This window comes from Cupressus sempervirens, chromosome 10 (genome assembly GCF_028749045.1).
Source record: "Cupressus sempervirens isolate cs-2001-9-10 chromosome 10, ASM2874904v1, whole genome shotgun sequence".
Lineage (NCBI taxonomy): Eukaryota > Viridiplantae > Streptophyta > Pinopsida > Cupressales > Cupressaceae > Cupressus > Cupressus sempervirens.
Window position 1 is genome coordinate 81299095 of NC_143127.1, and position 22051 is coordinate 81321145.

At 37.8% G+C, this 22051-nt stretch overlaps 1 protein-coding gene across 5 annotated transcripts in view; it reads left to right on the top strand.

Moving 5' to 3' along the window:
* The first annotated feature begins 1210 nt into the window (after window positions 1-1210).
* Window positions 1211-22051, top strand: part of LOC149532672 (uncharacterized) — a 71981-nt gene continuing 51140 nt past the window's right edge. For 3 of the 5 annotated variants that reach the window (XR_016358161.1, XR_016358160.1, XM_089807720.1), the window contains exons 1-3: window positions 1211-1248; window positions 1411-1494; window positions 20865-20926. Coding sequence is in view for 2 of the 5 variants with exons in the window: in XM_089807720.1 (XP_089663846.1) it covers window positions 1440-1494; window positions 20865-20926 (117 nt within the window). In the remaining 3 variants the exon portion in view is untranslated. Of the gene's footprint in view, window positions 1495-20864; window positions 20927-22051 lie in introns of all 5 variants that reach the window. The other 2 variants (XR_016358162.1, XM_089807721.1) reach the window with 1 other exon arrangement.

The window sequence follows — 22051 nt, forward strand, 5'->3', positions numbered from 1 at the left end:
ATTGTAGCCTACAGTGAAGGGAGAGTGTTGTAATTATCTCCTTCAATGCAAAATAAAAAATAATAACTAAAATATAGGTGAGATTAGTATGTGCAATGCATTTTGTTCCTAATCAAAGCTCTACTTTTATATAACACAATGATTCATTTTATTGGAATAGTTCTACCATAGACAGACTTAGAGACCACGTAATTGATGTAGATGATTTTTTATTAATTTTTTTTCTTATAGAAACAAATGACAATAATTCTAGATATTAATTTTTTTTGAAACATATTAAAAATAACTTTACTTGGCAAATTAAATGTAACTTTACTTCTTAGCAAATTATATTTCTAGAATGCCGCTACTTTGTTTTTTAAATTTGTTTTACCAACATGCACGTAATATGTTGTGTATCAACAATATATTAGAGTACTTAGTATTACTAAACATACAATTATTTTTATCAAATTATGATAATTTCTAAATTTCTTATTCCAATTTCTTATCCCTCTCCAAGAGCTGAAGTTGTGCAAAGCTCTTGTACAATTACTTTTTTAATCAAATTATGGTCTCTAAATTTTTTAACCCTCTCCACACAATTTTTTTATCAAATTATGTTCTCTAAATTTTTTAACCCTCTCCACACACAAAGGCAGGACTCAAGCTTTACAAAGCTCTTGTTTTTTCAGACTTACTTTTACTCAAGAATAAATAGATAATATTTTAACACCCTAACAAAGCTCTTGTACAATTACTTTTTTATCAAATTATGGTCTCTAAATTTTTTAACCCTCTCCACACAATTTTTTTATCAAATTATGTTGTCTAAATTTTTTAACCCTCTCCACACACAAAAGTAGAATTTGAGATTTGCAAAGCTCTTGTTTTTTCAAGTGTTGAGTTACTTTTACTCAAGAATAAATAGATAATATTTTAACACCCTAATATTATTTAGTACTAATAAATTGTCTTATATATCTCCGTAATCTAGATTGCTCATTGCATTACGATGTACTATAATAGTAAATACATGCTACAAAGTTGCACTTGTCATCATTTTGCTCCATTGTGTGGAATGGAATCACCATTTCAAGGTTAGAAGTAATACCAATCTTAGAGCGAAGACCATGACCCGCACTTTCGAAATAGAACTCGGGGTCGTAAATTAAATTTATAATTTAAAAAGAAAAAAAAGAATAAAACAGTCCAAGGGTTCGTATCCCTTACGACGCTTCCGGGTCGACTCCGCTCCTGTTTCATATTGTAAATTTCTGTTCCATCACATGCTGATGTGATCCTTCGCATGAAAATTTCATTCGGTAGACATTATCGAGGAATTGGGAGATAATACACGATATGTAACAATTGTATGCAATATATAGGACACTAGAAATTGTTGTAACGGGGCTGGGAATTGTGGTGCAGATTGAAGGTTGTCAGATTTCTAAGACGTCATGGCGGTGCAGGCAGGAGTTGCCACTACTAAGATTCTTGTCCTCGTTGGTGCAGGTTGGAATGGCAAACCCCATATTATTGTTATTAATGTTACTGTTGACATCGTTAAGTTATTTTCAGAGTTTTTCAGTTTTTGTTTTTATGCTGAAACAATTTATCATTCTTTTCGATCTTCCAATTTCTCAGAGTTTAGAGCAATTGAAACTCCCGGTGCATATTAACACTGCCTTGAAAATGGAATAAGTTATTTATTGTATTGTAGAACCCTAGCTATTTGGTAGCAATGATATTCTGTCAACTACGAGTTAAGATAGTCGCACTGTAACCAAATCGATACGCAGGCTTCTCCTTTGTGCCCTGATGTTCAACGGATGGTCTTTAATTTTTGTGTCAAAATCTCATCGTGAAATTTTAGAGTACGGTTTTAGTCATTAAATTGTTTTAGTTGGACATTGGTAGCCTTATGTGGACCATTGTCGTAGCCTTACTTTCAATGGATGGTATTAGTGTCTGTATTCAAACTTTATTCCAAATTTTTAGGATATGAGTTGATTCATTAAATATATTAATTATAATTTGCTAGCCTAATGTGGAGCGATTTCTAGGATGGAAACCTGGGTTCAAATCCTGCTAGGCATGGTATTTGTGTTGAAAATGGCTGCGATAATAGAATTAAACAACGGAAGAGTCCAGGGAAACTCCCTGGATCTGGTGTCGGCCAGTCTAAATTTGTTTTCAATTTGAAAATAAAACTTGTACTGGGCCAGCTGGATGTGCCTATGTGCCTGGTAAATTTCGATTGAACAGTACTTTTGTTGAACTTGGATGGAAAAAAAAATCTCTGTTGAATGTGGACTGTATACATATCCTTTGATGCCTCTTTTAGCATGAAAGACGAATGGTGCTTCCCTGATCAAGAAACCAAGCACCATTCAATACATTATTAATTTATTTGTATTTTGAACAGCTATAGCATTTCAACCTGCGATATAACATTTGCCATTTCAGTGCCCTGTGTGTTATTGATTTCTTGAAGAGCTAATTATTGGTCAATTGCAAGAAAAGGGTTATGGAAAAATTAAAATACATCATTTTTAACAGAACCTAAAAATTTGAATGCAAATTCATTGATGTTAAACACCACCAGTTGAATAGAATCAGGGGCAGTTATTTGTTTCTCTCTCCAAACCCCAGAGCAAAGTAGGGGACTGAAAGCATATTTCTAATGTTACAATTCCTTCAGTAGCAAAACCACAAATATTATAGACAAGTGGTTGCTGTTGCGATGTATATACAGTGCCTCATAAGCAAATTACACACAGATTTTACTTGTTAAGGCCTAATCTATTTTGATTAAAATAACCAAGTTGGTCATATTAGCGTTATATAGTGACAATAACAGTGTGAATGTCATAAGAATGATAAAAGCCAAAGATACATAGCTCCTTTTGGAAATGACTTGAAGCTGCCACTAGCATAAGTACTCCCATCGATCCTCACCTCCCTAGTCCACATGATGTTGGATAGTGAAGCCATCCATCCCACTATCCAAAGACATGGAAAATGATATAAAACTCAGATTTGCAAATACCTTTGATTTTGCTGATAAAAAATTGGCAAATAATCTGAAACCCACGATTTGTTTTAAAAAACTGTGTGAACATTCTGAATAAATCGTTCAAAAGACACTTACTGAATCAAACCTGTATATTATTAAAAAATGGAAATTTGCACTCTGTGTACCCCCAGAAACCCTAGGCATGAGCTTGAATAATCTTGACAAGGAGCATGAAACCTTGATTTTTTAAAATTTTGCTGAAAACAAGAGCAGAACAAATATGGCAAAAAATTTCATCGGCAGACTGCACAACAATGATTTTTGAAAAAAGTCAGAACCGGTTGCTGTTTGCAGAAATGTTGACAATCAGACAAATCATGTCACAAAAAACCTTGAGTCAGAAACACGAACCTTTGCAAAAGAGTCACCCGCAACCCCCCCTCCCCCCACAAAAAAAAAACAATTACTATGATAAAAACCCACGAGCAAAAACAAGATTTGCAGGTCCCCAATTTATTCAGAAAAATAGATTAAAAACTGATTGTGATTATCAGAGAAGAAATCCCACAATTTTTATTGGAAAAAGTCATTTAAAACCTTTGCTATGATGATTTTTCAAAAAAATCAGAACCCATTGGTGTTTGCAGAAATGTCGCGAACTTTTGCAGAAGAGTCACCCACAACACACTCCCTGCCCCCCTCCCCCAAAAGAAGAAGGCGATTACTAAGATAAAAACCATGAGCAAAAAAAAGATTTGCAGTCCCTCAATTTTATTCAGAAAAATAGATAAAAAACTGATCGTGATTATCACAGAAGAAATCCCACAAATCTTATCGGAAAAAGTTGCTACAAAAACCTTCGATCTCCAGCACAAAAGCCACAGTTTTTGCAAAAACCAATCATTCAAAATATCCTTCATTTTTTATTAAAAAAAACCTATTAAAGAAAACCATCATTTTTTGTTTTAAATAAACTCGTAAAAAACTTAGACCACAAATTTTATTATTAAAAATCACCAAAGAAAGTACCTATGCTCTGATACCATGAATGACTGAAAATCAATTAATTACAAAGGAGAGGAATACTACTACAAAGTTTCTGTCCATAACAAAGACGATCAAGAACTAAAGATAGAATAGAAGGAAACTAAAAACCAACTAAATGACTTATTGTATAGAAAGTTACTGAAAACTAACTAAATGGCTTAAATGACCAAAATTTTAGCAATGCGACTCCAATAATTTTCATTGATTTGGTTTTAAACTTTCAACCTAAGTTACCAGATTCACACACTGGACCCTTGAAACCAGTTTTAGATGCAAATCAAGCCCGGATTCAAGAAGTGGTTTGTGCTCGGTTCGTAAAGGGTTTGTTGTTCAGACTTGTGGACGTCTGGGTCTGCAGACAGACCCAAGGTCTGAACATGGATCTTGTGGGGACATGACAACCATCCTACCCCTGGGAGTGGAGGATTTCACCTGGGTCACCTTCCTTTTCATTCTTTGTTCAATTGTTGCCGCAAATTTATCTCCATCCAATTTATGCAAGAACGACAAGTAGTCCCGCCACCCATTCCTCACATTCACCATGTGGACCTATATAGGGAAGGAGGACGACTAGACAACTAGTGGCTGCAACTCACCATTCCCTCCACTAACGAGCGTCCATGGTCCATGTACATTTGCAAACCCACTCCAATCTTTGTGATGGCCACAATACTAGCTAACCCACCAACCCATTTGGGGTTGAAACTTGAGACACACTTGAGCCACTTGCAACACTTCATCACATGAAGAGCCTTCCATTAAAGTCAAGGCCATAAAGGGGGATGAAATGTCGAGGTTAGTCCTCAATCGCAAATCTGTGTTAAGGAACTCCTCCCTTAGCATCAACACTATCGCCTCCCAGAACTTGATGTTATCAATTTTGAAAATATCGCACATCCTTAGAATGGAAATGCAACTTGTGAAAGCGGGGATTTGGCCCGTGGTTAGCAGAGAGAGATTGGCCTCCATTGCCAAGATAGTCGCAGAGCCAGCAAGCTCACAAAACAAGGATTTGTGAAACCGAACAAGCTATCACACCCCTTAAAGGCCGACCTATGCCTCAAAAATTGCTCCGACTTGTGTAACTTGTCCAAAATTCCTTTCAACCTCTTCTCATCATAAAGGGATCTGAGAAAATCCCATGTTGTACTTCCACTCACTATAATGACAAGCCAATCGTCCTTTGTTATTGCTTTGGTATGAGCGCTATACTTTCTCTGCCTCCATTTTCATAAAATCATACATGACATTCGAGTGATGACATTACATGATCACCTTAAAAGGTTGCATTCTGACAAGATAGATCTAAGTACTCAAAGTACTGTAGATCCTCAAAAAGTTCAAAATTCTCCGTTAAGGACCCATTCACCCTGATGTTGCAAAGTTTGTCAGCAATAAAATTTGCTTCCCTGAGCATGTCTCTCACCTTGAAATCTTCCAATTCCTTGTGCAGTACCCAAATCCTCTTGATGGGTTTATTGAGGTACCATGTGCCCATCTAAACTTTGGTAATCCCATTCGTAGTGAGTTGGGAATCGCCTTCAAGATGGATTTTCTAAATCCCCAACTTCTTGTCCAGAAGAACAACACCAACCAATCGTTGTGAGACACTACGCCTCATTGTTTGTCCCATCAGGCAACCTTTTGGCACCAACCGCCAAAATGCTCCCATTCTCATCCCAAGCCACATATCCAGCCTCTGATGGGCCTAGGTTACTTCTTGAGGGCCTGTCGGAGTTGACTTTTATCCACCTTCCCTTAGGTGGCTTCCAACACCCTTTTTGCCCAATCTTCAACAAAGGTTTAGCCCTCTGAGGCCCATTAATGGGTCGATGAAATGGTTTAGCATTACAATTATGCATATTTCTCTCTTTTTCTTTATATATGTAGTCCACATATATAGTTATATACACACACAAATCCATATGAATCACAATGATATTTTTTTTTCCACAAACCCACGTAACATGTTTTGGTACTTGAATCCAATTTGGTAACTTAGCTTTCAAGCATAAGAGAGCACCATAAAATACACAAAATAAGTAGTGACAATCATTGGGGTAATGAAAGTGAAAATGAAGTGAAGGGAATATCAATAGACCCTTCAACTTCTAAAAATTTAAGATCAGATGCTATTCTACTAGATTATCTTGAATGCCCTTTACTCCTTCAAAAATCTGCAAGAGGCCTTTTTAACCCTAAGAAACCATTGCTTGCTTCACCGTCTCTTAAAAAATTTGCAAAATGCCCTATCAACCCAAAGAAACCATTCGTTTAGTTTGCCACTTAGTTACCAGGTTCTGCTGTTTAGGCCTGGGTCCTGGTACTGGTTCTTCCTGGGTACTTCTTTGGTTCTTTGTGGGTCCTCTATGAAGGACCTAGAGTGAACCTGGGCACCCAGGATGTACCCCAGGGCGGTAGGTCAGTTTATGTATGTATTTCTGATTTGTTCGTTAGCATGTTCTTTCTATCAGCTATAAATACTCTCTTGCAACAGCTTGGTAATATTATTCAATCTAAAATTGTTTTTATGTAATGCCCTTAGTTTATGACAATAGTGAACAGCAATCTACTTTGATTCATTTGAAGGTTAGGGTTCGACTTTATTTTATTTGTAGATCTAAGGACATGACTGTTCGTAGATTTGTAAAAGCCAGCCAATAGTTATGTTTGTTGATCATGTTCAGATTGATGTCAATTGCTAATGCATTTAATTTGAAACTATATCAGTGATACAATTATTTTATTTATAACTTTGTTGGCCATTATTGATTTATGAGTACCACTTTTCTTTTACATTTGTAACTTCGATGTTCTAGCATACATGCATGCATACATATGCAGACGAACCCGAACCCACAAGGGAGAAAAAATTGCCATACCCATGTACTTGAACCCCGTACCCGTACCCGAACCAGAACCTGTATTGGCAACTTAGGTTTGCCATGAATTTGACTACCAACATGGGTAAAAATGAAGGTGAAACAACATTGATTTTTCATGTTTGCAACGTTGATTACTATGGGAGCTATACTATGATTACTACCCAATAGTATTATGATTAGATACCATCTATTGGGGGAGAAGTGGACACAACATTAGATTTTGTGAGATTATATTGGAACACCATGTCTAAATGACAATGTTGATTGGAGTGGGCGAGGACAAAATAATTGGCACAACTGACAATAAGAAATGTTTGTTTACTAATATGCATGCCTATTCCAATGTTAGTTGGAGAGAGTTGTGATAAAGGGAAGATGATGACTGCTTTAATTGTAGGTGAGAAAAATATTGTGGTAGGGTTAAGGAATATGCAAAAAGATGAACATGCCGATACTTCAATGGCAACTTATTTTTATCCCCATGCTATTCCATTTCATTTAGTAAAGTCAACTTATTTCAAAGTTATGTTGATAGATGCATAGGCAGTTGGACCATCTCATGCTCCCTTTGGAGAACATAGATTGTGTACATCCTTCTTGGCAAACAAATTCAAAAGTGAACATGTTGATGGAGGAGATGAAACACATATGGGTGAGGATTGGCTTTTGTTGTTGTCATGGATGGGTGGATTGATATTCAACATGGATCACTTACAAATGTTATTATTACATGCCTTGTTAGTTTATACTTTCTTAGAGCTATTCATTGTTTTGGTAAACTTAAGGATGGCGATTTTGAAGGAGGCCATGGAAGAAGTTGGGTTTTCTAATGCTATGTAGATTGTCAAAGATTTAGCTGGCATTTGTAAGTTGGCAGGTTTTCTTGTGGAGAGTGCTTTAAAACACATATTTTAGACTCCATTCTATGTATATATTTTGAAAAAAATTGGCAAAATAGATTGGGTGAAGCCAGTAACAGTAGAGGCTAGAGACATACTTTGTATGTAACCATCACACTTTCACTTGCATTATTCTGATCTTATTCAAAGAAAGAATTCTTCAAACCAGTTGAGTCCAGATATGCTAGCTATTTTATTTTCTTGGAGAGGATATTGGATGTGCGGGATGCTCTACAATGCATGGTTGTTTGTGGGACTAGAAAAAGTGGGCTCAATCAAAGATAGAAGGGAAGTGAGTGCTTGATGACACCTAGGGGTCCAATTTCAAAAAATGAAAATTGTCTAAGTTCGTGTTTATTTTTTCTTTTAAAAATTTCAATATTAATATTGTTAATGTCATGCTTTTTAATTTAAAAAGGTTTAAATGTTGCTTGTGAGTATATTTGCTTCTATCATATCGGTTGTTGTGGGGGTAATCAAGTATGTAGATATACACTCTTCTAGTCTTGGAGAGGTCTATGAAACTTTTGGTAGCATTTTTGAGCAAATGAAGCAAGCAATTTGTAACAAGGTTCCCGAATTGCAATTCTATGAGGAGCATATTAGTGTTATTGTCACAAAGAAGTGGAACCAACATTCCATCCCTTGTTGGGGACGAGAGGACAAAGTTGCTAAGTTTGGGAGTGAAGGAAGAGGGGTGTTTGGGTCGTTGTATATACTATATTATATACATCCAGTTCTTGAAATGCTAGTTAGGAAAATATGTATAAGAACAAAAATAACAAATTTGCAAATACTAAAATATTTGAACATTGAATATCAATAGAGCTAAGAATAGCTACTAAACTAAATTTCAATTTGACAAATGAAATAGTCAAATTGACAAATGGAAGATTACAAAGATGCTTACAATGAGTAGCATGATATTAGAACAAGTACAAAATATCAAAATGTAGTGAAGGGAGGCCTTTAATCAGCCCTCAAGGTAAACTCATCATTGCTGGAACTCGGCAAAGTGAGTATAAAAACATCAACTTGATTGACACGATCTCCCCAACAATTACTTCTTTTGTTTTTAATTTTGAAAGTGAGGACCTGGGGGTAGTAGCCCACAATGGGGTCAAGGGGCAACACCCCTTGAGGGTCCTTGGGTGGGTTTGAGGGGTAACCTCTACTGCCAAGTGCATTTTCACTCTTGTGTCCTTTGGATTCTTTGTTTTTGAGACATTTTTCCTCCAAACCTGATGTGTTTGAACTCCCTTGGAAATGCAACATTTTTAATGTTTCTGTGTGCAACTCTGAGCTTGTTGACTCTCTTGAGGGACGCCATGCTGTTTTGCTGGCCCTAAATAGTGGGGGGATGTGCTGTCCTCAACCCCATGTCTCGGGCACGTTCCTGTTCCTGGAACACAGGTGCTTAGGACGTGTCACCATGTTTTACTAGGTGGAACACTATGAACACCCCTCTTCATATGGCTGCCTACGAGCACAATGAAACTAGACTTGGCCAAATGCTTCCTTTCGAGGATGATGAAGTGATGTAGGGGTTCATGGAAGCCCTTCTTTAGATGTATAGCATCAAGGAGGTAATCATCCTTTGATAGCAGTGGCTTATGGAACCTCTTCAATAAATTTATAGCACCCATTCTTCGAGAGCAATTGCTTCAGTTTTCCATCTTTAGGGTCCTACATCTAACAAACTAGAGGCTAGACGGATAGGGCCACTGTTGCACAAAAAAACCCATTGGATGGTAGGAATTTCACTGGAAAGACACCCCCAAGTTGAAACAACCTGCCATTTGTTTTCTCTCACAAATTGCTAGTTCCTTTGCTCCAAAGAAGAATTGGTCTATTTGGCTTTATCCACTCCATTAAGAAGGCTTACCTTGAAATGAGCTGAAAAACAAGTTGCATGTCATAGTACTTTGAGACCATGCGGCTGATAGACTATTGAGTGTTGACAAACTCCAGCTAGGATTTTGATCTTGAAGATATTAGGCAGATTGATAAGGAGGAGGTAAAATAGAACTGGTCGGGCTACCATTGGATGATCCAATTTAGACAGAGTGATAGTGAAACAGATGGTTCTGATTCATTGGATATTGATAACCTGAATGGGGCTTAGTGTCATAGATTGGGTGTATTTTGATGTTTGAGTCTTTTGGATATTGATAGCATATGGCATTTTGATTTTTGAGACTTATGTAATACTACTGCTTTGAATTTTATGATGCTGTTTTACTGTTGCTGCCATGATTTATTCACATATTTATATTGTTCTTATCAGTTATTGACATCTCTCTCTTTCTAATATATTTTGGAAAATCCATAATAGATACTGTAGAATTTTTATATCCCTGTTCCCCCATCATCCCCAAAAAATGGCCCTTGCACTGCTGTCTCCGAAATGTACCCCTGCCATCCCCCATGCCTTTTCCCCACATGTGAACACAGGTTCTTATCCATTGGTGGATAGTTGATTTGAAGCAAAATTATTAGTGAATGGTGCTTCGGTTATTGATTAGATTAGTAGTAATTGCAGATTACATTGAAACATTTAGCAAAGCAAAGTTGCATAAAATCAAATGGTAGTGAGGCTATTTATCTTTTGCAAGATGCCTTCAGAATCGTACATAAATGGGTTGTAGAAATGAAGGGCATTGTGACTGACATAAATTTTCTCCATTTGTGGAAATCATTGATATATTCTGTTGTCTTAACAAGTGTACTGCGCTTTCAACGAATGCAAGAATCAATACTGTGTAGCCATTGTAGTCAATGAAGTTTGTAATAAAGAAAGTTTGAATGGATCATTTTCTAGGATATTGAGTTGGCTGACATGGTCTTGTATCTTGTGCGTTAGAAAGCTGATCATAGAGCATCCTAATCCTGTTATTGTCAGTAGAAGGTTTTGATCGCGACCCTAGACAATGCTTCACAATATCAGAGTTGAAATTGGGAAGCAAGATGAAAGATTCGAAACTGGTCTCAAGGCAAATAACTGTCTTGTTTGAAGAACTTATCTTTGACCAGTGTTTAAAGTTTAAATCCTTGTCCGTATAAGTGCCAAATTCTGATTTTTTTGTTGTTTTTCTCTAATAACCTTTGTTTTTGGTCTTCAGGAAATACAAATAATTGCATAGAAAACAGTAAACAAATTCCAGCTCGAACAATAAGCAAAATGCTAAGAGTTTAGTAGTACTTTAATTCTGAAACAGTACATGCCCATACAAGCAAACAATCTGATTTACCCATACAAGCAAACAATCTGATTTTTCTTTAATTCAACAATGGATCCTTGCATTAGTTTGATGCGTTCAACAATCTGAATTAATGCCAACTTGAGGAAGATTAATAGCCGTAAACAAGATGATACAATTTGCTGTCTATAACCTCTTCTCAGCAATACTCAACAATGGCATCAGCTACAAGATGAATTACGCCTCCAAGAACACTCACATGAGCTGCTACAGAGGCATGTGCAAGCTGAAATGAGTTGGCCGCTCAGCTGAAACCCTCTCTACCAAACTAAATCTGCGGGCAATGATGAAATTGATCTCTACCTTTGACAACTCAGTGCCCAATCAAACAAATGCAACAACCAATCCTTGCTGAAGGTTATGTCCCAACAATTCCAGTCCTGGGGTTTGCATCCCATACCTCCAATTCACTCCACTAGAGCAATGACAAATTTCAAAAGTGTAATGTTCAAAAGATGCTCAGAAAGTAGGGTTGCTTCTCGTTATATCCCCTCTCCAAAGCAATTCGAACCCAAAAAGGGAATTTCCCACTTTGCATTTTAATTAAAATAACATTTCCCATATAAATGGCATCCAAACTTAGGAAAAATGTTACTTTATTAAATTGTCATAACTCAATGCATCAAGTAATCTCCTGGTAGAGAAAATAAGTTATAATAATTCAAGACCTTTCCAACGAGCTATCACACATAGGCATACAAGCCTAGATTATTAAATTATTCCCTTATTACTTCAAAATGATTTTAAATATAGCCTTATTATAATTTATTTCGTAATCAACTTAGTAAATATTAAAATATTTCTTTTATTCCTCCAAAAGCCCAACGCAACCAAATAATCCTAAAACTGACCATGTCACTTGTCTGTGATTGACATCGAACAGGATGGGTCAACTAGTAGTCCCGTACCTAAAATCTAGGGATGCTCCTAAAAACTAGGGAACTCACCGAGTCGTTCTGAAACTGAAACCATGGATTGGTCTCGAGGAACCACATATTTGGAAGCTACCACATCCTCGTAAGTTTTAGGGAAATCTCCTAAACTCAAGAAATTGCTCCAAACTGGCTCAAAACTGCCTAAAAAAAATGCCATGTCTGACCACTGAATATCCTGTGTGAATCTCTGTCCAACATTGCTAGCCTACGAGACTCCCATGATAGGCTAACAATCATGACCCTGATAGTCCAACTAAGGAGGGGACATGACAGTCCTCCCCTCTTAGCGATGCTTGCCCTCAAGCGTCTGCAATGCTGGGTGTTGTAAAATGGATTCACTTTCCCAAGTGGCATCTTCTATGGGAAGATCTCTAGTGCACAAAATACTCTGAATTACCGTGCTCCTCAATCGTCGTAACCTAACCTCAAGAGTTTCATTAGGAACCAAAGTCAGCCTGACTTCCTCATCCAAGGGGGGTAAATCAGGTGATGCTGAAATATGCTGTCCTAGTGCCTTTTTCAGGCAGGACATGTGGAACACCTTATGAATCATACTATCAGGTGGTAACTCAATCTCATAGGCAACCTTTCCAACTCACCTGAGTACTCTGTATGGACCGTAAAAGTGAGGTTTGAGCTTTTCAGCCCCGCTCCTTTTTAAGGTGCTCTGTCTGTAAGGCTGTAAGCGAAGGAAAACCTTGTCACCCACCTCAAATGCCCTCTAGTCCTATGCTGATCAGCATACATCTTTTGCTGATTCTGAGCATACTGTAAGTTCTCCCTAAGAGATCTCATGATATCTTGGTTCTCTTGTAACCAATCCTGTGCCAAAGGAACTCTGCTGTCACTCAACACCAAATCAACAAAAGATAATACATTGTAGTCATAAAGGGCCCGAAAAGGAGTCATATCTATAGACATGTAGTGTGTAGTATTATAACAATACTTGCCCAAATACAATTAACGCACCCATGCCTTCTGCTGTCCTGACACATAATTACATAGATAACCCTCAATCCACTTATTAACTATCTCAGTCCGTCCATTCGTCTGAGGTGGTAATTGGTACTAGGTTTCAACTCAGTGCTTGCAAGCTTGAAAATTTCTTGCCAAAAAGTACTCATGAACCTGCTGTCCCTATCACTTACTGTGGTCTTAGGAAGACCATGGAGTCTAAACACCTTTCTAAAGAATAGCTCGGCTACTTGGGATGTTGTGAAATCAACTGCATTTGGAAAGAAGTGGGCATATTTAGTCAATCTATCCACCACTACATAAATACGGTCCTTCCTTTGAACTCGAGGAAGACCTTTAATGAAATCCATAGAGATTCTTGTTCACTTCTGTTTCGGTATAGGCAAGGGCTGCAACAAACCAGCAAGGAAAGTATGTTTTGACTTGTTTTGCTGACAAGTCATGCACTCACAAACATGGCGTAAGACATCATCCTTGAGACCCTTCCAAGAGAATCTCTCCCGAACCGCTCTGTATGTCTTACCATACCCTAGATGCCTTGCCATAGGAGTATCATGAAAGGCATGCAAAATTTGTTCCTTCAGCTGTGATTTAGGAACAAAATAGACTTTGTTTTTGTAGTAGATGATGTCATCAACCACACTGTATTTGTCATCCTGTACCAATCCATCCATGACCTCACAAGCATGCTGGTTCATGGAGTATTCAACTAAAGATTGAGCCTTCTAATCTGCTGAAATCTCACTTAATGAACATTGGGAAGCAAGTGACGGTTTTCTAGAAAGTGCATCAGCTACAGTATTGTTCTTTCCTTTAACAAACCCTAATTCAAAATCATAGGCTTGGACCTTGGTTACCCATTTTTGTTGACGATCATTGAGCTCTTTTTGATCAAGGAAATATTTCAGTCTATTGTGGTCCATCTTTACTACAAATTTGTTGCCAACAAGACACTGTCTGAATTTGGCCAATGCATGCCTAATAGCCAACTTTTCCTTATAACATGGAGAATACAATCTCTCACTATCATGCAGCTTCCTACACTCATAGGCAATGGGATGTCTGTTTTGCATTAAAACTACTTCAATGCCTTCACCCAAAGCATCACACTTAAGTACAAAAGGCTGCGAGAAATCAGCAAGTGCCAAAACCGGACAAGTGCTCATAACCTCCTTGAGTCTATCAAAAACTCTCTGCACCTTCTTCGTGAGATAAGTCAAAGGTGCTGCCAGTTGAGAGAATCCCTTCATGAACCTCCTGTAATAAGCACATAAACCAAGGAATCCACGTAACTCTATAATGTTCTTGGGATAGGGCCAGTCTCGAATTGCCTGTATTTTCTCATCATGCACTTTCACCTCATCAACACTGGTCACATGGCCTAAATATAAGATCTTTGTAAGTCCAAATTCACGTTTGGACAACTTAGCAAATAAAGATTGACTCTCCATTATGCTAAGTATCTTCTCTAGGTGCCTAAGATGATCCTCCCATGTACGATTGTAGATCAATATATCATCAAAAAACACTAGAACCGATTTTCTCAACTATTTGTTGAAGATGTGGTTCATACAGGACTGGAAAGTGGCAGGTGCATTTGTGAGGCCAAAAGGCATCACCAAGAACTTAGTGCCCATATGACAACGCAAGGTTGTCTTGTGTACAAAATTTGATGATAGCTTGAAGGAAAATCAATCTTAGAGAAGTAGATAGCCCCATAAAGCTCATCTAACAACTCATCTATGCGTGGAATCAGATATTTGTTTTTTATTTTCTTTTTGTTTAAAGCTCTGTAATCTATACACATCCGCAGAGTCCCATCCTTCTTCTTAACCAACACCACAGAAGAAGCAAAAGGACTAGAGCTAGGGCAAATGAACCCCATGTCCAACAACTCATGAATGGTCTTCTCAATCTCAGCCTTGTATGCTCTAAGATGATGATATGGGGTAGTAATCACTGGCTTAGCACCATCCTCCAGCTCTATCACTTGCTCAAAACCTCTATCTGGAGGTATATTAGAGGGTATGTCACCAAAAACTCTACCATTCTGGTCCATCACTAACTGTATATCAACATGAAATGCCCTGCCATCTTGAGGTGTGGGAGTTTTGGAATTCACATAACAATTTGTAGCCCAAATCACATCATCATGTCTAATAGTAGACTCCATCCTATGGGAAGACACCTCCATAGGTCCACCATTTGAAGTTGCTCTCAGAACTATCTTTTTCCCTCTAGAAATGAACTCTAACCGTATATGGTGGTGGTCAATAATGTATCAGCCAATACCTTGTAACCACTGCATGCCCAAAACCACATCATATTCCTTTGATTGTAGCACATAGAAATCATCTGTCAAAGTATAATCCCCATCTAGATGCTAAGCTGAGAAGTCCTAGTACAACGCAATACTGCACCATCTGCAACCTTTACTCCAAACCCAACAAACTATTCATACTGTAACCCTCGCCTATCAACTAACTTCTGATCAATGAAGTTGTGTGTGGCCCCTGTGTCTACCGAGCTCATAACACACTGGCCTTCTAGCAAACCTTTCAATTGAAATGCATGAAACTTGGGATAACTGGAGAGAGTAGCCATAGTCACCTTGGCAGACCTATCACCTTGGTTCACCTTGTAGCGAACCTATCAACTAACTCTAACCGTATATGGTGGTGGTCAATAATGTATCAGCCAATACCGTGTAACCACTGCATGCCCAAAACCACATCATATTCCTCTGATTGTAGCACATAGAAATCATCTGTCAAAGTATAATCCCCATCTAGATGCTAAGCTGAGAAGTCCTAGTATAGCGCAATACTGCACCATCTGCAACCTTTACTCCAAACGCAACAAACTATTCATACTGTAACCCCCACTTGTTAACTAACTTCTGATCAATGAAGTTGTGTGTGGCCCCTGTGTCTACCAAACTCATAACACACTGGCCTTCTAGCAAACCTTTCACTTGAAATGCATGAAACTTGGGATAATTGGAGAGAGTAGCCATAGTCACCTTGGCAGACGCCAAAGGTTCAAGAGTGTCTAACTCCAACTGTGGGTGCTCCTACTCAACCTCCTTTGGACTATCTTCAGTATCAATATTAGGTATCTCCTCCTTACCCATCTCAGTTGTCACTACAATCAAATGAACCTTACCTTTACCTAGACAACAGTGATTGGGCTCCCATGGTTCCTTACAGGAGAAGCATAGTTTCCTCCTCAACTTGTTCATGGTCTCCTGGTCCAACCTGGGAGGTCTGAATGGTGGTCCACCTCTACCCTGAGGGGTTTTGGCCCTCTTGTGTAGGCCAAGAGTACCTGAATGGCTTCTTATTTACCTGATAAGAAGGAGTGGTGTCCAGTCTCAATGTCACATCAATGGCCTCCATGAGAGTGCCTGGCCTGAATGCTTGCACCAACCCCTTAAGCCTATCCTGTAATCCCTCTATAAAAAACATCACACTATGCTTTTGAGGCACATCAGGTACTGCGACTCCAGTATGCTGGAACTCATTAATATAAGCCTCCACGTGCCCTGTCTGTCTAAGAAGTGCCAACTCCCTATAACGAAGCTTTACGTCTTTCTGATCAAACCTAGTAATGAGGCGCTTTGTGAACTTTGCATAAGAGTCAACTAAGGCATGATCTTGGGTGACTAATCCATGGTGCCACCAGTCATAAGCAACCCCGTCTAAATGCAAGACATCAAACTTAATAGCCTCTCTCTCAGGCATAGGCCTCTTGGATAAATAAATGTCCAACTTATGCACCTAAGCTCATGCACTCACACCACTAGTGCCATCATGAGTAGCCAATGTGATCTTTTCAGTAGCCCTATTGAGATCATTGTTTTGTTGTAGCCTATGGCTTTTGTCTCCTTAGAACTTGGTAGTATCTCTACATTGTGCACAATATTGGGGAAAAGGAAAAACATCTCTAACCTTTTGGGGTAGGGCTCTTCACTCAGTTGTGGCTGCCATAACTGATTCCTGGAATCCTTCCTCAAGTGGCTCTACTTGTGCTGGCTGCCCACCTGGTATAAACTGAGGAAGCAAGTGTCTATCCCTAGCAGATGTATGGGGTTGCTCCCATCTAGTGGAATGAAGGGAGCCCCCAACTGATACATGGGATCTATGACTATGCTGGCTTCCTGCAACTGAAACTGATATGCTCCATTCCTGTCTCTCCTCCCTCCCTCTGTGTGTGTCCAACTCCATCTGTTCCAAGGTATTCTGTAACCTCTCTAGGGTCTGCACTATCCTGCGCTACGTAGTGATGAGAGTTCGCATCAACTCTCTCTCTTCCTCCTTCTAGTTTTGTTTGGCACCTCCCTGTTCATTTGCCATAATGGGTTCTTCTTCTATACCAGACTCTAAATCGTATCGAGCTGTCCTACGAGTGTAATATCGGAGTAGGTCTGCCCTTCCTGGATGCATAGAATTTTCTTTTTTTTAATATAAATTCACAAAGTGGCAAGATCATGGCTCTGATGCCACTGAAAGATCCCAAACTGGTCTCAAGGCAAATAACTGCCTTGTTTGAAGAACTTATCTTTGACCAGTGTTTCAACCCTTGTTCGGATAAGTGCCAAATTCTGATTTTTGTTGTTGTTTTTATCTAATATTCACCTTTTGGAAATACAAATAATTGCATAGAAAACAGGAAACAAATTCCAGCTAGAACAATAAGCAAAATACTAAGAGTTTAATAGTACTTTAATTCTAAAATAGTACATATCCGTATTGGCAAGCAATCTGATTTTTCTTTAATTCAACAATGGATCCTTGCATTAGTTTGATGCCTTCAACAATCTGAATTAACTCCAACTTGAGGAAGATTAACAGCCGTAAACAAGATGGTACAATTTGCTGTCTATAACCCCTTCTCAGCAATACTCAACAATGGTCTCAGCTACAAGATGAATGACGCCTCCAAGAACACTCACGTGAGCTGCTACAGAGGCACGTGCAAGCTGAAATGAGTTGGCCAACCAGCTGAAGCCCTCTCTACCAAATGAAATCTGCAAGCAATGATGAAATCAATCTCTACCTCTGACAATCTAAGTGCCCAATCAAACAAATACAACAGCCAATCCTTGCTGAGGTTATGTCCCAGCAATTCCAATCTTGGGGTTTGTGTCCTAGACCTCCAATTCGCTCCACCAGAGCAATGGCAAATTTCAAAAGTGTAATGTTCAATAGATGCTTAGAAAATAGGGTTGCTTCTCCTTATATCCCCTCTCCAAAGCAATTTGAACGCTAAAAGGGAATTTCCCACTTCGCATTTTAATTAAAATAACATTTCCCATATAAATGGTGTCCAAACTTAGGAAAAATGTTACTTTATTAAATTGTCATAACTCAATGCATCAAGTACTCTCCTGGTAGAGAAAATAAGTTATAATAATTCAAGACCTTTCCAACGAGCTATCGCACATAGGTATACAAGCCTAGATTATTAAATAATTCCCTTATTACTCCAAAATGATTATAAATATAGCCTTATTATAATTTATTTAAATCAACTTAGGAACTATCAAAATATTTCCCTTTATTCCTTCAAAAGCCCAAATCAACCAAATAATCATAAAACTGACCATGTCACCTGTCTGTGACTTACACCGAACAAGATGGGTGAACTGGCAGTCCCATCCCTAAAATTTAGGGATGCTTCTAAAAACTAGGGAACTCACCCAGTGGTCCTGAAACTGAAACCATGGACTGGTCCCCAGGAGCCATATATTTGGAAGCTGCCACATCCGCCTAAATTTTAGGGAAACCTCCTAAAATCAAGGAACTGTTCAAACCTGGCGCAAAACTGCTTGAAATGCCATGTCCAACCACTGAATATCCTATGTCAGTCTCTGTCCAACATTGCTAGCTTACAAGACTCCCATGATAGGCTAACTCTCATGACCCTAATAGTCCAACTAAGGAGGGGACATGACACAAGAGCTGTTTTATTAGAGTTACTACTACATTATTGTTTGTTGTCAACGGAATGAATGTTCTCTGACCTTCAGGCCTGTCTGCACATATGTGGTTCCAAGACAATGGTTAGCTTATATAATTACCAATTATCTAATTTTAAAGTTTCTAATATTATTTCAATTTTATCTTTCTAGTTATAGTATTTACCCATTGCTTTATACATCATTTAGCATTCGTTTTATGCAATCTTTGTCTAGTGTAGTTGTGGAAATCACTTATATACAACTCTTCCCCCAAAGTATCCTTATTTTGATTTTTCGGCAATTTTATGTTGTTTGTTAATTTATACCGTCAACCCATAATCATCTTGATCTTGAAAGGAAGCAAGGTATGTGAAAGCGCTTCCTACACCAATCTAAGTAGTGGAGATAGTGCAAATTTTTCTTATACCTTTGTACAGTTATAAAACAAGATGGACACATAATCATCCTGATCTTGAAAGGAAACGAGGTATGTGGAAACACTTTCTAGACCAACCTAAGGATAGGAGATGGTGCAGTTTTTTGCGCAAGCCTTTATATGGTTACAAAAATAGATGTTATACTAACAATAAAGTTACATGCAATCAAGCAACAATATCATAACTCAAGATGTATACTGGGAAAATTACTTTTGGGATTAAAATCCCACATTCGAAAAGCCTCCTCAATCTATTAATAATAATCCAAGTTTAAAAACCATTTGTGAAGCGAGTCTTCTTCACATATGTATACAATGTTGATTCTTGGAGCTATTCTGGTGGCATAACTGTACCTGCAAAAGAATTTACACAAACAACATTCCAAGTCATCCAATTTTTAGAGAATAGTATTGAGGTAGTTTCTAAAGAACCCCCAAGAGATGCGCATCCAAAACCACTTGGCGCATTTTCCATCCATCAGGCGTTTTGATTCCTTATTTCAACCTTCAAACTTGGGTGCCTCAATTTTTCAATAAACAGATATGACAGATGCTCTTGCACACCTAATAGCTGTCATAGAATCTGTCGTAACTGATAGCACTTACAATTGTAAGAGGATTGGTCATAATTGACTATTAATAGTTAATTCATTTGTCATTACATAACTTGGGCATCCCCAATCACCATGCAAAGACACTTCTTAATGCTTATCTAAACTGTCATAAAATCTGGTTCTTATGCACCATAAATTGTCGTAGGAATTTTTCATTTTTCATAAGTTGCTGTAACCTCATCTATATTGCTAAATATGTTGGCACATGGCAGAGAATGTCTACAACACAGTGTGATGCTTGCCATGCGGGGACAAAATCATCCTTGTCACCTCCCATGTCACCTATCAGTGTGATGACAAATCGCTGTGCCAAGTCATGCTAGATGACAAAATAAGATGCGCGAGAAGATACAACATATGCATAAATATATATATTCGTTATTTAAATCAATGCTAGGAAATGCTAATGTCAAGATATCTTAATTCCCAACAGATCTGTTTCTTGATTTGTTATTTGCAGAACAAGTTACATTTACTATACTAAATTTGGGTTTTGAATTAGGAGTCATAGTATTAGCTATTTGGTTGTTGTGGTTTTAATGCATCTACTTTCAGTTTTGAATATGTGCCACAATTAAATGGCTGTCTCACAACTCTTATTTTTTTCTACCGATTTTTTTCTTATAATGGACGACAAATTATCTTTTTGGCTTATTTTTATCCTTTTACAGAAGTAATAATATTTATTTTATTCTTGTCTTTTGCTGTGTACCCTCATATGATCTCTATCTTCTTCTTTGAAGCACTGAAGTTCCATCATAGTGTATGTAAGAAGGAATTTATTTTCTCAACATTCCAAATTCAAATAATTTCTAATTTCTGAGTAATTGTTGTTGTCGTCTCTTATATTCAGGATTGGGAGGGTCTGTTCTTTTAAGAAGTGGTCGCTTGTCGGATATCATTTCAGAGCTTCAGGTACCATACATATGAAGTTGAACAATGCCTGCAGTTTTTGCAGGCTATGTTGGACAGATTTACTCTTGTAATGTAAAATAGATATATTTGTGAGTGTAGTTATGAATTAAGTTACTTAGCTCAGTACACATGCTTTTTATTTTTTCAACAAGTTGGTTTCAGGCTTTAGCTACCCTTTATCCAGACCTTTTAGTTTTATAATTATGTAGTTTTGAACATTAGTGTAATTGAATTAGACACTAAATTGCCTTTTTGTGGCCTCTTTGTGCTTAAGCACTTCCATATTCTTGAAACTGTACCTCTGCATATCATTTTAGTTTGGAGTGCTATCTAAACAAGCTGAAAGACTACTTGTTATAATTTTATGATGCAAATTCAAGGCCAACTAATCTATACATCCTCAGCACTCATCCGAATGGGACTGAAATTTCCATCTGCAGATAACATGGTGCTATCTTAGAGGAGTATCCACAATCTCCTTTTATTTATTGTGGCTACATGCAGAGAAATATGGATAGTATCTAGCCATCTATTTTTACTCACTCCACTTGAAGTATAAAATGATTATTGGGGTGGTTGATTTGCTAAATAATTAGTTGTATTGGGGCCTTCATGGTTATGGGCAACTGTGACTCCTCTTCTACTGATGCATATTAGTTTTATTTCAACCAATTGGGCATTATGGTGTTCTCAGCTCTATTTACATTGGCTATGAATCCTTGGACTACTTATAGTCTATAGATTGTTTTTAGCATTTAGTTTTACTCAATTTCAGGGAATGTATGGCCTCTTTCCTTTCTGACAGGACTTGGGTACTTGACTTAGGGTGGACTTCTTTTTAGTTCTCCAGAATGCCTTTCAGCTTGTGTTTAGCCATTAGTTATATTTCAGTTTGCAGCTTTCTTGCAGCCTGAATTTTAATATAATTTCTTTCTTTACAATGGCGATACTTTCAAAATTGTATTCTTTTCTTATCTTGCCTTGCCTCGATCACTCTACTTGGAATTGTGATATTGCTTTTTTCTACGTCCACTCTTTGTTTTTCTCTTTTGATTTATTTTTCTGTAGTGACCTAATTTATCCTACTTAGGTCCCTTAGTTCAAGGAGGACAGCCAGTAAGGTTG